Source organism: Poecilia reticulata, linkage group LG11 (assembly GCF_000633615.1).
Source record: "Poecilia reticulata strain Guanapo linkage group LG11, Guppy_female_1.0+MT, whole genome shotgun sequence".
Classification (NCBI taxonomy): Eukaryota; Metazoa; Chordata; class Actinopteri; order Cyprinodontiformes; family Poeciliidae; genus Poecilia; species Poecilia reticulata.
The window spans coordinates 6,741,355-6,755,840 of NC_024341.1; the positions used below are offsets into that span (position 1 = coordinate 6,741,355).

The following is a 14,486-nucleotide window of genomic DNA, read 5'->3' on the forward strand; positions in this document are numbered from 1 at the left end:
GATCAGAGGGTGGAGGTTCTGAATAATAAGTAATCATTTTGAGGTACAAGACAGAACAATAGTTTTTTTTTTGTTTAATATTTGTTCAGGTCAGCAAACAATTTGCAGACCCCACACATTCTAATCACAAACTGTTTAAACTTTTACCATCAGGTTGACTCTATGGAGGGATATTTGCAAAAGAATAATACAAAAAATATATATATCAGCCGCCATAGAATCAGTTTCTTGTCCCATACCGTCTTTTTGATGAACGCAGTCACCAGAGCATTTTTTACACCGTCACATCAACATTAGCTTCTTAATCTAAAACAAACGAGAAAATCTGGCAAATATATATCGTTTCTTTATACCTATTTTATTTAACCTCAAGTTTATATATTTATACTTTAGGCATGTACGTTGTGAACGCTTGAAAACCGACGTCGAAAATGTCTGTTTTTTACATTTAATTTTGGCCAATGAAGTTATTCGGATTTTGATTCTCTATCTGCACTCGATTGCTTTCCCCTGGAGTGGATCACAGAGCCGAGGCTGCCGCTGATGCAACCTGCTGACAGGTCCACTCAGCCGGCTGTTTCTCTTCACCGAGACTCGTTTTAAGAGCACCAGTTCACAGGTGAGTGGTCAGCTTTCGGGATTTTATCTTGAAAGCAAACAAACACGGATGTATAGTAAGTAAAGCTAACGTTAGCTGAACAGATAGCATTTTACGTGCCACCGACTCGGTAATGTTAGCTGCACATGGTTTTGTTGCTAACGAGATGAAGTCTTAGTTTCCTAACTCATTTATTCAGTATTTAACCGACCTGTCTTTAATGTGAAAGTGGAGCTTGCTTATGTAAGCGAAGCTAATAAAGATGAAATATGGAATAAAAATGAGTGCTTTCGTGAATATTTAGGGAGTCGAGGTTTGTTTAAGGCGTGCGTCATCATTCCCAGCGTAATCCTGCTGCATGAAGCTGTTACTAAAAAAAAATGAAGCTGTTACTACACAGTAGTGATAACTCTGACCATATGAACTGACAGCTTCTTGTCACAAGGCACAGCATCATGGCAGGTCAGCTCAGTCCGGAGGAGAAGTTCACCCTCATCACCAGGAACCTGCAGGTGAGCAACAACCCGCGTCGCTCTGGACAGGAAGCCTTCCTTCGTGGCAGCCGGTGTCGTGATGCCCTCTGCTTGGGTCGCGTTGCAGGAGGTCCTCGGTGAGGAGAAGGTGAAGCAGGTTCTTCAGGAGAGGGAGCTGAAGGTGTACTGGGGCACGGCGACCACTGGCAAGCCGCACGTAGCTTACTTTGTCCCCATGTCGAAGATAGCAGATTTCCTGAGGGCCGGCTGCGAGGTAGGGACAAACAAAAACATTTTAACATTCATTTCAGCATTAGCTTTATGTACTTGTTAGTTTTGTTTTTGTTTACATCAGTCGTCCAAAGTAGGCCTGTCACGATAGCAGCTTTTGCTGGACGATAAATTGTCCCAGAAGTTATCACGATAAGCGATAATATTGTTGCTTTGAACGCATTTTCAAGAAATATCCCTGTAGTAATGCAAGAGCACATTCTCAAAGATCAATTTAAAATCTAGAGAACATTTAACACTGGAACTGGGAGACGTTTGAAATATTCAAAATGAATAAACAAATAAAATGAATTATGAAGTTTACTAATAGAAACGATCCTTCAAAAAACAGGGGACTAGTCTGAAGACTTTTATTATCTAGTTTTTGGAAGAAAAAGAGAGAAAAGAGAAAAACAATAAATCAAATGGAAATTATTTAGCTCATCTTAATTTATCATGCGATTAATTGGTTTATTTCTTCCTGCGCCAGGCTTATTCAACAGTGAAACAAACTGAAAGTGAAATTAGGAGTTTTAGTTGCACCATCAAAAACATGGCTGTTTTTTTTCCACAACATCTCCTGATAAATGAAGCGAGGCAAAAGATATCCGTTATTTTCTGGATTAGCTTCAGTCACTTTATCTGACATTATCTTCAAAAGTACCAAATTTGTCCATCAGTTGCAACGCCTGCCAGTTTGTGCCATTATGATCCCAGTTAAGCCTGGCTCAGTAAGACATTAATCACATGATACATTGAAATGACCTCAATATAATTTCCTTTCCGGTCGACTAACATTTTTCTCATGTTCACGTTTTGCCGTCGCTTCCGATCCTCAGGTCACGATCCTGTTCGCAGACTTGCACGCTTACCTTGACAACATGAAGGCTCCCTGGGAGCTGCTGGAGCTCCGGGTGAAGTACTACGAGCAGGTGATCAAGGCCATGCTGGAGAGCATCGGCGTCCCTCTGGAGAAGCTGCGCTTCATCAAAGGCACCGATTTCCAGCTGAGCCGGTCAGTTTGACCCAGCAGTAACATTTCCCCCCCAAGCCTCCGCCCAAACTAGCGCTTAGCCTCGTAGCTGAACTTTGTTTCTGTCTTGTGACGTCGGATAGAGAGTACACCCTGGATGTGTACCGCCTGTCCTCCATGGTGACCGAGCACGACGCCAAGAAGGCTGGAGCTGAAGTGGTGAAGCAGGTGGAGCATCCTCTGCTGAGTGGGCTTCTCTATCCTGGACTACAGGTAACAACGAAGCGCGAGTATCACGATGCAGATAAGCAGTGGTGTGGGTTGACTGTTGTAAAAATATTCCTTGCCTTTTAAGTTTTTGTTCACATGTAGATTTCATGTTTCATCCACGAACCTCAGTTTGTTTGTGAGCAAAATTAGAGTTGCACTGATTTGATATTAAATCAGTCTCGATATTTAAAAACATTTTTTGATCAGGTATCAGTGACGATCCATCAGGGCAGATCTATTTAATCTAGTTGTATTCTTTGTGTTTATCATTTATTTAACATTGTATTTAGAATTCCTAATTGCACTTTCTGAACCATTTGAAATAAGGACTGACTACATGTTTGACCAAGGTAGTCAGATTGTTTTTCACAGTTTCAGTTTTGTTGATTTTTGTAGTGAAGTGAAAGTAAAAAAAGTAAATTGGTGCATCCTTAAACAAATTAACGCTTGGATGTCAAAAATTCAGCCCCCTTCTTACTCCATCTCCATGGTCAAACATGGTGGTGGCAGCACCATGCCGTGGGGATGATTTATTTATTTTTTTCCTCAGCAGAGAAAACGATTAAAATAAAGATGAAAGACAAAATTGGAAAAAGTTTCAGTGGTCTGAATACATTTTCAAGGTGCTGTCAGTCTCTGTATTGGATCGGTATTGGCCGATACCAATATCTGAGTATTGGTGTCTTTGAGTATTTAGTTAAACTGTTGACAATTTTCTAAGGCTTTAGACGAGGAGTACCTGAAAGTTGACGCCCAGTTCGGAGGAGTTGACCAGAGGAAGATCTTCACTCTGGCCGAGAAGGTAAAACTCAGCTCAACTAGGATGGAATGAATTTATACAAAATGTTGGAATACGTCCAAATAAGCTCCAATTTTGTCCCTTTTTCCCACAGTACCTTCCCTCTCTTGGTTACGCGAAACGATCACATCTGATGAACCCAATGGTTCCAGGACTGACGGGGGCTAAAATGAGCTCCTCAGAGGAAGTAAGGCTGTATCCAAACACTCTGTTGAAACATTTCCTGCCAGTCTTTTACTCTAATAACTAACGCGTGCGCTTAGGAGTCAAAGATCGACCTGCTGGACTCCAAAGAGGACGTGAAGAAGAAGCTGAAGAAGGCTTTCTGCGAGCCGGGAAACACCGACAACAACGGCGTTCTCTCTTTTGTTAAATACGTCCTCTTTCCTCTACAAGGAGGTTAGAAAGCCGATTCATTTCAGTTGTTTTTCTTTCATTGTTGTTGTGAACGTCTTCTTCACAGCCTGACTTGATTTGCGGCGCCGGTGTGTTTCAGAGTTCTCCATCAAGCGGGATCCAAAATGGGGCGGAGACAAAGTTTACACGGACTTCAAAGAGGTGGAGGACGACTTTAGAGGCGAGGTAAAGCTACATTTATCTGGTCCCATTAGATAGTAAGCAGCGTGCTTGAAATCCTTGAAAATGCTTGAATTTCAATAAGGTGTTTTCAAGGTTTGGAGAGTGCTTGACATTCAAACGGCAAGTTCAAACAGGTTTTTTTAAAGTCTAAATTTGAAAACACTTCTCACATAACAGTGAATTTAAACTTATTTAGTTCATTTGTACTGTTTTTATTTGCAAAGTTTGAAAACTTGCCTTGAAAGTACCTGTGGGTAAAGTATACGAACCCAAATTAACTCTTTCCTCATTGTCAGATGATCCATCCCGGAGACTTGAAGGCCTCGGTGGAAGTCGCCCTCAATCAGCTCATGGAGCCAATCAGGAAGAAGTTTCAGTCTCCGGAGCTCCGCAAGCTCACCAACTCTGCTTATCCCGATCCGTCCAAGACAAGTCAGCGTTTAAACCGCGACAACAACAGTCCCATACGAAGCCTGGACGCTTCACCCTAAAGCTTTCTTTTATCCGGTTGGTTAACAGAAGCAGGAGGAAAAGGAGCCAAGACGGCCGGAGGCGGCGGAGGGGACGACGACGAGCTGGCGCCCTCCAGACTGGACATCAGGGTGGGGAAAATCGTCAGCGTGGAGAAGGTCAGTGACTTGGACCGTCGCCGCATGCCGCGAAACGCGCCTCGGCTGTATCTGTGACGTTGTAACGCGTGGAACCCGCAGCATCCGGACGCCGACTCGCTGTACCTGGAGAAGATCGACGTCGGGGAGCCGGAGCCCAGAACTGTGGTGAGCGGGCTGGTGGCCTACGTTTCCCAGGAGGACCTGCAGGACCGAACCGTGTTGGTGCTGTGCAACCTGAAGCCGCAGAAGATGCGAGGGATCGAGTCTCAAGCCATGCTGCTGTGCGCCTCCATGTAAGCAAGTCGACTAAACCTGACGGGGGGCAGCCTAAAAACGCCAGCAGGTCCAGGGTTATAGAAGTTCTGGGTTTTTCGTTTTCGTTTTTTTTTTCTTTTGTGACTTTTTGTCTAATTCAGTTTGTTTTAGTTGGTCTTTATAGTGAGCTTGCAAGTTTTTATAGTTACAGTAGGAGTTTTAGATTTTCAGATTTTGATCGTTTTGAATCCTGCACCTAAAAATGAACCAAAGTATTGCGTTGCTATTATGTACACAATGATCAATACTCAACAGAAGACGCCATTCTCATTAAATGGATTTGGTTCTTGTTGGAAAACCAAGTTCTGTCAGCATTTTGCAGACTAAATGCCACCAGGAGAATTATGTGCCATAATTTTCCCACAGTTGACGTAAACTGCTTGTGTTGAGTAAAAACATAATGAATTTCACATCAGTTTGAAAGGCTGATAAATAGATTCATGATGAACACAACCCCGTGGTTTCTCTGTCTCCAGAGAAGGTGAGCCCAGGAGGGTGGAGCCTCTCGACCCTCCAGAGGGTTCTTCGCCCGGGGAACGGGTCTTCGTGGAGGGCTACGAGTCGGGGAAAGCGGATGAAAAATTGAACCCAAAGAAGAAGGTGTGGGAGAAGCTGCAGGTACGTTCGAGCCCCGTTACTGAGTCAACGTTTGGACACATTGTCCCGTCCCAGAACACACTGACTAACGTGGCGTGTCGTCCTACAGGCGGACCTGAAGATCTCAGACGAGTGTGTGGCTCAGTGGAAAGATAGGAAGCTGCTGACCAAACTGGGACAGATCACTTGTAAGACGCTAAAAGGAGGCAACATCAGCTAAATACTCAGACGGACTCCCATTGATCGTCAAAGCTGCTCCTCAAATCTCCATGACAACACCACAAAGCTTCATCTGGATGGCTTTGGAAGGGTGAAGGGGTATTTCTGGCTAAATAGACCAACTGTTTTATCTTGACTGAGGAAAAAGTATGAAGTCATTTGCTACAACTAACTATAACTAATCAAAGTTTGTTACTTGTGCACTTAATGTATTCATACAATAAATATTTGACTGAGTGGAGGTCTGGGACAGTGATCAGTTTGCTCCTTTCTAGATCCAAGTAATGATATCTCAGGTTTCTGAAGGGGAACTCAACGTTTTGGTGTTTTTCTGGGTTAAAAGTGTCAAGACAGAGGTCAGTCTGCCAAATCTGATTAAAAGGGATCCTTTCAAACTTTCTATACACCTCATGTACGTAAAATCCATTTACTTCTAGATGGAAGACGGTTGTACACAGAAATGCATGTCTGATTATCTGATTGTCTGATTAATGCATCATCTGTAAAATGAAATAAACATTGGCAGAATCAGAGATCTGCTGGCAATAACTGTCTTAATGTGGCTGATTAAAGGTCTCAGCTTGTTGATGTTAACCCATAAACTAGAGATCCTCAAATCCAGGCCTCAAGGGCCGGGTGTCCTGATGTGGCTCTGCTTCACCACATTAGCAGGATACTGGATAAGTAATTCAGCTACGTGATTGGGGCGTGTTGAATCAGGGACGCATCTTAAAGTTGCAGGACTCTGACTGTCGAGGCCCAGATTTGAGTTCTCCTGCCAAAGACTCTCTGCTGAATTAAACAGTTTTTTAGTGTTATCTTCAGAGATGCACTTATTAGGACACAAATTGACTGGAGTCTCCAAATATCTTTTTTTCTTTCTTACCACTTTGATCAAGTAAACAACTTTAGATACCAGACTAGGCTAAAGAGGACGGCAGGATATCAGTTCATCCTTTAAACAAATGTAAAGGCTTAAATTGATGTAGCCAAAATTAAAGCCTTAAAATGTCTTTTAATTCGTTTTAAAAAGTAAGCTGGTTTTTAATATCACAGGTTTAAACTTTTGTCTTGACGGGACTGTTTAATCTCACATATTTCTTTGCATTTTTTTTTCTGGCGGTACTTTTCTGTCTGGGAAAAGCTCGAGTCGCCCTCAGACATCTTTAACGCCGTCTGTGACTCGAGGCTACCGCTAGCTAGCTGCTAACGTACCCTTGCTACCATCTAGCAAGCTTTTTGTTTGGCAAGTGGAAATTTATCACCAGTTGACTGGACGAAGCTGTGGAGAGATACATATTAAATTACATTCATAATGGTCTTAAAAGTCTTATATTTGAGTTGGTAAAATCTGCAGAAATCCTAGACTAAAGCATATTTACCTGTCGTCATAGCAGTTTGAAGGAGAAATCTTCCAGATAGTGATACATGCTGATTCATTTCACTTCCACACATCAGTGTATTTTTGAAACGATGAACAAGAGAAACATTTGACACAAGTAGAATTTATTAATAGAAGTAATAACTGTACATGATTCTTTATAATCACCAAAATGGAGATTTTTTTTAAACACCCTTTACAAAGAGTCAAGAATTGACTTTATATGATTCCACTGGGGAAGAAGGGTTTTTGTGCAAACAGTGATGAGCTTAATTCTCCATTCCAAAAGCTTAAGTCAAAGTTTTAGGAACATATTTTTTTAAATAAAAATACCGAACCAGCTCCAGTGTATCAATTTTCCAAGGTAAGTCACCAGATTTGTTGCTTCAAAAGTGGTTTTTATTTAATATTTGGTAGGAAAAGGTGACTTCCAGTGCTCCTAGTGGAAAAAAAGTCTAGTTGTTTTGCTGCTCTATACAGTATTGTAAAAAAAAAAAAAAGTATTTGCACCTTTACCAAATTCTTTTTAGATTTTTGTTTGTCATGCTTACATGTTTAAGCTAATCGGAAATACATCAACAAAGACAACCAAAGTAAAAAAAAAAATGCTAAAAGGTCTTAAAAAGCAAGAAATCATGCCTCAATGAAAATAAATTTACTGACATCAGTCTGAAAGAGGGTTACAGAGATCTCTCTAAGGATTTGGTTATTTCAGTGAACCACAGTGAGAACCATTATTTTGACAAGTAAAGTCAAAATGTAACTCAGAACATCTAAATCCCTGCAGGCCTCACTTGCTTCAGTGAAGGTCAGTGTTCAAGAGTCAAACATAATTGACAGGGCATAAAAATGCATTGATGGGACCAAAACCCAATGCTGACCGAAAAACCTCCAAAGGCCCATCTTATATCTGCCGAAATTTGTTAATGGTCCCAAAGACTTCCAGGAAAACGTTCTGTGGACTGTTCAGACAAAGATCATAAGGACAGATGGCGGTAGAGTGATGGCCTGAGGCCAGTTTACTGCTATAAGTCCCAAATTAATATTATTTTTTTGCCATAATTGATGGAACTACAAATTTGCTCTCTCCCAGAAAATTATGATGGGGAATTTATAGAGGATAAGGATCCAACATAAGCAGGATAGTCCTCTACTCAATCTCTGTGGAACCAAAGGAAAGTCTTTGGAGTGGCAAGACTAAGATTTGAATCCAATTGAGAAGTTGAGGCATGACCTTAAACCTTAAACAGGTGAATCATACTCGGAAAGCATCCAATACGGGTGGATAAGAACTATTTTGCAGTGTAAAGTAGGCCAAAACTTCTTCACTCACTGTGAGTTATCACAAATACTAGCTCGCATTTGTTGCTGCCGAGGGTCTCAAAACTACTGATTTGGTTTAGGGGGCAGTTACTTTTTCACATAGGGCCAAGTTGGTGAGGATAGCTTCTCCTTTATTAAAGATTCCCATTCTGAAAACTCCATTTTGTATTTAGTTGGGTTGTCTTTGATGTTAACATTTCTTCGATGATCTGACGGGTGCTCCCTCCCCCCAGTACTGCATGCTGCATTGCTGTAGAGGAAACACGCGAGTGACCTGCTGGCAGATACTGTATTTAAAGTTTTTTGTTGCATGTTAACAAATTATCATCTGTAGCTTTACAAAAGTCATTTTGTCCTAACCAACAAAACATCCCATAGGATTAATCGTCTTCCCTTTTTTCTTTAATACTTTTACACACAGTGAAAAGCAGGACTAAAACTAAGTTGAGTAATTTCTGTACAAGCATAACCAAGGAGACAATGTTTCATCCTGTCCTTGGTTGGAGACTCTGTCAGTCGCAGTGAGAATCATTACTACGCATTGCTTTTTACTGCAGCATGGGGTTCAAATGTACTATAAACCCCTTCCTCTAACTTTTCTTCTGAGGATGCACTACCTCGTTCAACCTCTGGGAGGCGATCTTACACAAACCAAACTGAGACATTTCATGTTATGTGCATCACTCCACCCTGAGGGGTCCTTAGATTAGATTATGTAGAAAAATACTTTAGAATAAAGCTTTCTTTAGAAGTCGAGGGTTTTAACATGATCTTTTCTTTTTTTGCATAAATATGTAGGAAGGCCATTACAGGCTAAGGCTTTTGGATAAAACACAACAAGAAGACTGAGTTTATTGTCTCTTAGTAATTGTCAATAAATGTTGTGATTCATCCTTTCACTTGCTTGCCGTCTTGTTTCGTTCCTCCTGCGAGTCTGGTCACAGATCACTCGTTCAAAACAACGTTTCAATCGTGTCCGCCGTCACTCTTGTGGCTGTAGGCAGGAGATGAGAGGAGGATATGCGCCATTAGTATAATACAGTTACCGGAACACACCTAATGAATATTCCATCCCAATCTTATTGAATTATTGAAACATGATCATGAGCTTCAGGTTATGGCTGATTAAAGCATGTGCTTGACTAGAAGAAAGCTGCAGGTGAGCCAGCAGCATCTGTATTGTATGCACACAGACCACAATGGAGCTTGTTAGTGAAGTTTCTGACCTGCGGGTATGTTGAGCACGCAGCATTCCTCCTTAAAGTAAGCTTAAAACTGCACTGCTGCTCAAAATCAGGATGTTGCAAGAATTAGCATTGTGCTTTCTCATGATAAGAATGCTTTGGTAATTCAAGGATTAATGCAAGCACTGACTCAGGTGTCCACAAGGTTACAGACTCAGCAGCAACATGCAAGTGCTTGTAACTTTCACTAAAGTCGCTTTAAGATCTTCACCGTGCAATAAACCACAGACCGCCCTTTATAGTTCAGTTGGTCAGTCACGCCACACGGCGTGCTTTGTTTGCGTTTAGAGCAAACGCGGTTCTGGGACTGCAGAACCAAAGGGGTGTGGCACATCTCCATGAGATTCGCCTGAGCAATATGCATAATGTAAGATGTATAAGAATTTTGTCAGTTCATGCTGATTAATTTAGGATTATTCCTGAAGAGTCAGTTGGTTACTCAGCTCTGTTTGTATCCCAAAACTTGGCTGCTGTGTTTGCATTTTATCCTATCTTGCCTCAATTCTGATGTACTCCAGACAGCTCATAGCAGTTATGGGTCTTTGACAACCTCCTGAGATGGATCAGAGGAGCAAGTGAAATTCACTTCAACCCTCCCTTATCCATGCTGGAACCACTCTATTGATTGCCAGGCCAAAAGAACTGATTGTAGATTCAAATAATGATCCGAAAGATGCCAAAGACAATGACAAAGTCAATTCACTTACTTGTAGTAGGTGGCGCCACAGGTTGTGCAGCTCCAGGATCTTTGCTTCCCTCAACCCTGAGCTCCATCTTTGCTGAACAGCTATGGGAGCTCAGCAAGGGACTTGTGCTTCCAGGAGTTGGCTTCTTGGCTATTGGCGGAGGAATTCTGTCAGTCTTGACTCTGCCGTTTGAGAGAACACCAGCCTTTGATTGGTCGGAGACCTGCCTGAGCTCTGCTGCTAAGCTTTGCTTCAGACTTGCTCGAGCCTCGGAGGAGGCGGTGGCTACAGGCTCGATGACCACCTTTTTTGTGCTTCTAGAGAAGATAAAGCTAGCTGTAGATGCTGGGGATTTAAGAATATCGCATCCTTCAAGTGATTTTAGAGAGTGCCCCCCTTGTTCACCAATGGAGTTGTAAGAAGGGGATTTCACACCCAGTCTGTGGGGAAGACAGTTTGTGGAAGACATGGCTGCAGTTTTCATTCGGATGGCCTCCTGCAGGCGCAGGGAAGGAGAACTCATTGTCACAGTGGACGATTTTACTGTTTGAGGAGGAGATTTTACTGACAAAGACTTCCGAATGGGCTTTGGAGGAATGTCTTGAGGTCCTTGGTTTGAGACGGAACAATTCTCCTGAGCTGGAGTTGCCTCATGTGCTGCGTCTTCAGATGGAGGTTGCACCTGATCTTCAGTCATGCTGACCGTTCTAAGGCGAACCATCTGCAGCAGCGAAGGGGTTACGAGTGGTATGTTTGCGTCCTCTTTAGGAATTGGGACACTTTTGTGGCGAGAAAGTAGCTCCTTGTTCCTGGCGTCTCTGTATGTGCCACTGGGTTGCCTTCTGAAATTAACTCCAGGGGTTACATTTTCCATTGGTGGAGGAGGTGCTTTTGGCACTGAAGTTGGAGCTGAAAGCTCAGGACTTACTGGAAGAGTAGAGGGAGACTGATCTTCAAGTTTTAGAGAGTTTCGCTTAAGGTAACTGCTGGAAGGAGACACTTCCTGAAGCGGCACTGGGCTCTCTACTCTGGCAATAGGTGGTGAAGGAGGCAAGGGTGGAACTATGTCGGTAGCGCATGAAGTATCTTGGGAAGAAGTCTCAAGAGCAGTGTGGGCTTTTGAAATCTGTTCAACATCAGAGGATTTGTTGTTAGCTGGATGTGAAACTGAAGCGACTGGGGTTAGTTCTGTCATCTCCGTTACATCATCTCTTACGGATGGTGGAGGAGGTGGAGGAAAATCTACCTCGTCTCCTCCATCAAAGACGGGTTCCCCTTCTAATGGAGGAGGCGGAGGTGGCCAACAGGAATCGACAACATGCGACACGTCATGCTCCTTCTCAGACTCACTTGGCATTGGAGACACTAACGAAGCAGCAGGTTTCCTTATCGGAGGAGGTGTAGGCTGGTAAGCTGGAGGAGGCGTAGGTGGTGGTGAGAGCTTACTCATTTTGGGGACCTCTACTGTAAGTGTCTGCATAGGCTGAACTTCACTCTTTTCCATGTTGCTCTTATCGGCTGGAACTGCTGCAGCACTTTGGGATGACATTGTATGTTCCTCAACAGACAAGTGAGCTTCTTTTGCAGCAGTGGAGCTCAGTTTCCTGTCTTGTGTCTCTAATGGATGCCCCATTTCGTCTCTGAACAGTATTTTTGTTGGTTTCTTCATGACAGGAGGTGGCTGTTTCTTTGGAGTTGTCTCTTGACTTTCTGACTTCTTTACAACATTGATTTTACTCTCTGCTCTGCTGTTAAAATCCGTGTCCTCCTCATTTTTATGCATTTGTTCTTTATCTGAAGATTCTCTACTGTTTAATTCACTTTTGCCACCTTCAGGATCTTTTATCACAGTGTTTTCTGTAGACATTTCCAAAACAGGATTCTCCTGAGTTGTCTGGTTTTCGACTGTAACTTCACTGTCTTTTCTGGGCTCTCTTTGGGTTTCTACTTGTTTTCCTTTCAGTGGAGTTTTGATGACATTAGGAGCTCCACAGAGGAGCTCAACAGTCTGTCTGCTGTGGGCCCATGTCTCCGGAGGCGGTGGGCGAGGGGCTTTGACTTTAGGAGGAGTAGGGATGTTAAACATCTCTTGTATGTCTGCTCTTAAAGATGAGAGCTTGCTACTCGGGGTAACTTCATTTGTTGGTGAGAAATCCTGCGGAGACAGAGTTGTGCTGTATGTGGCAACGTCGGCATTTGCAGGCTCAGATGTACCTGATGACAGTGAGGTGAGTGAGGAAGAGGGAGAAGCTGCTGAGGATGAGGCACGGGATGCGGATCTCTCTGGTTTGATGGGTTTCTTTTTCAGTTTGTCTGGAGAATTTGGGGAGATTTCTTTCGGGGAAAGCGTTGGAGTTCCACTTTGGCTAGAATAGCCACTGGAAGGAGACATTGTCCGTTCGAATTTCCCTCCATCTGGTGCCGTTTTCTGTGGAGAGGAAGGGTCGGATTCTTGTTGTGACGCTGTCGCTTCTTCAGCCTGGTTAGGGGAGTCCTGCAAAGGGGTTAGAAGTGTGGAGGAGGAGTTTGTCGAGCTTGGCCCAGTGGAGTTTGACAAAGGTTCTGGGCTCAAATTGGCATTAGTAGCAACCAATTTAACTTCATCCTCTGCTACTGGATTTTCTGATGAACTTTTTACTTCTCCTGAGTTTCCAGGATCTTCCAGCTCCACCACAGTCATGGTTTCACTTTTGATCTTTTTGCCATGCAGAGAGTTAGTTCTTCGTGGAGGTGCTGGAGGCTGTTTGGTCTTGGTAACCGAAAGACTATGTATGCAGTTCCGTTTGTTCTTTGCTTGATTGCCAGCAGTCAATGACTGTGTTGCTCCGTGCCCAGACTCTGCTTCTGTTGTGTTTACTTCTGTTTTGTTCAGGCTGCTATTTGCATTAACTGGGCTATAAAAACTTGTGAGGTCTTGGCCGTTACTAGACTCCTGTGTCTGGCTTTCTTGTACGCTAAACCCCCCTCTATTAGAAGATGAAACCGAGGAGTCTGAAATAATAGTCTTAGAGGATTGAGACTCACTCCAGTTTGAACCTGAGGCTGACCGGGGCATTAGTGCAGAGTCATAGTTAGAGCTATTTGTTTGGGAACCGTCACCGTCTGATCTTCTAGACAACAACGGACTAACTGCTGATTCCTCAGATGTCAGGCTGCTTTTGCTGACACCGCAAGCACCGTTGCCATGATTGACGCTGCTGCCTCGAGTTCGACTGTTGCTGCGGTCAATCTCAATCACTTCAACTGAAGCCGGTAGAACAGCATTAGGGATGATCGTAGACAAGTAAGTGGCCTGAGGAGAGATGGACATCACCGGACCCTACAAGGGATCAGAAGCAAGTGCTTTACATCCTAATAAAATGATTACTCAAATAACATTGAGGAACTGCAGTGTCTCATGTTAGAAAATGAAACGTTTGTAAATCCTCAACTCAAACCCTGATTGTATTCTTACCTGAGGCTCTTGGAGGAAGTGCAACATTGATGGAGAGAGTGAAAAGGATGTTGTCATGCCAGGAAATGCAACGGACTTGGGTCTGACTGTAGGACAGAGATGGGCCTGCTCATCTTGGTACCCTCCCTGAAGGTGCTTCCTCGCCACCTGCTCGTCCCTAAAGACCTGCTCCAGCATCAACAGAAGACCATGTTAAGGTGGAAAAAACAGAAACGGGTGTTTTAATTTAGAACTCAATCTTTGGATCCTCTGACCTCCAGTTCTGAAAGGTGTACCCTTGCTCCCTCTTTTTTTGCTAAGGGAGTCCCTCCGTCCACTGTAGGAATGATAACAACACTCGACTGGCTGTCACCATTGTGATTTTCATGGTTAGGGAGCCGAGTCGAAACAAGCGGCTGAAAGGTGGAACTTCTGTTCAGAGCTGTAAACAATGTGAGCCACATTACTCATAAAATCACACTAAACACTTTTCTGTTTCGTAAGGAATGTGGATGGGAACGTACCAAGTTCTTTCTGGACCTGGTTGGGAATGCCCATGATGGTGGTTCTCCTGTTCCTCTTTCTGCTCCTATCGAATCTTTTCACTGGATTCAAAGGCTTGAATGTGGAGCCTGATGGAAAGATGAAAGTGTTTTACTCACCAGGATAGACCATAAATCTGGTTAGACTTGAGGTAATATTTAGCAGCTTTCCC

General features: G+C 43.2%; 2 protein-coding genes across 6 annotated transcripts in view; one reads left to right on the forward strand and one right to left on the reverse strand.

The window, feature by feature from the left end:
- Position 1: 1 nt before the first annotated feature.
- yars1 (tyrosyl-tRNA synthetase 1) lies at positions 2-6,258 on the forward strand. Of its 2 annotated transcripts, none has more exons than XM_008421488.2 (14): positions 2-619; positions 1,030-1,110; positions 1,199-1,345; positions 2,181-2,356; positions 2,458-2,587; positions 3,306-3,386; positions 3,478-3,570; positions 3,647-3,782; positions 3,880-3,965; positions 4,259-4,394; positions 4,482-4,591; positions 4,673-4,866; positions 5,365-5,506; positions 5,595-6,258. In XM_008421488.2, the coding sequence occupies exons 2-14, from the start codon at positions 1,054-1,056 to the stop codon at positions 5,703-5,705; spliced, it is 1,599 nt and encodes a 532-aa protein (XP_008419710.1). In that variant the 5' UTR covers positions 2-619; positions 1,030-1,053; the 3' UTR covers positions 5,706-6,258. The 2 variants fall into 2 exon arrangements, with proteins under 2 accessions (XP_008419710.1, XP_008419711.1); XM_008421489.2 differs by having other exon boundaries at positions 1,044-1,110; positions 5,595-5,705.
- Positions 6,259-9,235: 2,977 nt separating this feature from the next.
- nhsl3 (NHS like 3) overlaps positions 9,236-14,486 on the reverse strand; it is a 46,241-nt gene continuing 40,990 nt past the window's right edge. For all 4 annotated transcript variants that reach the window (XM_017307625.1, XM_017307624.1, XM_017307627.1 and 1 more), the window contains 5 exons: positions 14,296-14,403; positions 14,047-14,213; positions 13,793-13,957; positions 10,360-13,657; positions 9,236-9,402 (listed from right to left, as the gene is read on the reverse strand). In XM_017307625.1, the coding sequence (XP_017163114.1) occupies positions 9,362-9,402; positions 10,360-13,657; positions 13,793-13,957; positions 14,047-14,213; positions 14,296-14,403 (3,779 nt within the window). In that variant the 3' untranslated portion in view covers positions 9,236-9,361. The remainder of the gene's footprint in view (positions 9,403-10,359; positions 13,658-13,792; positions 13,958-14,046; positions 14,214-14,295; positions 14,404-14,486) is intronic.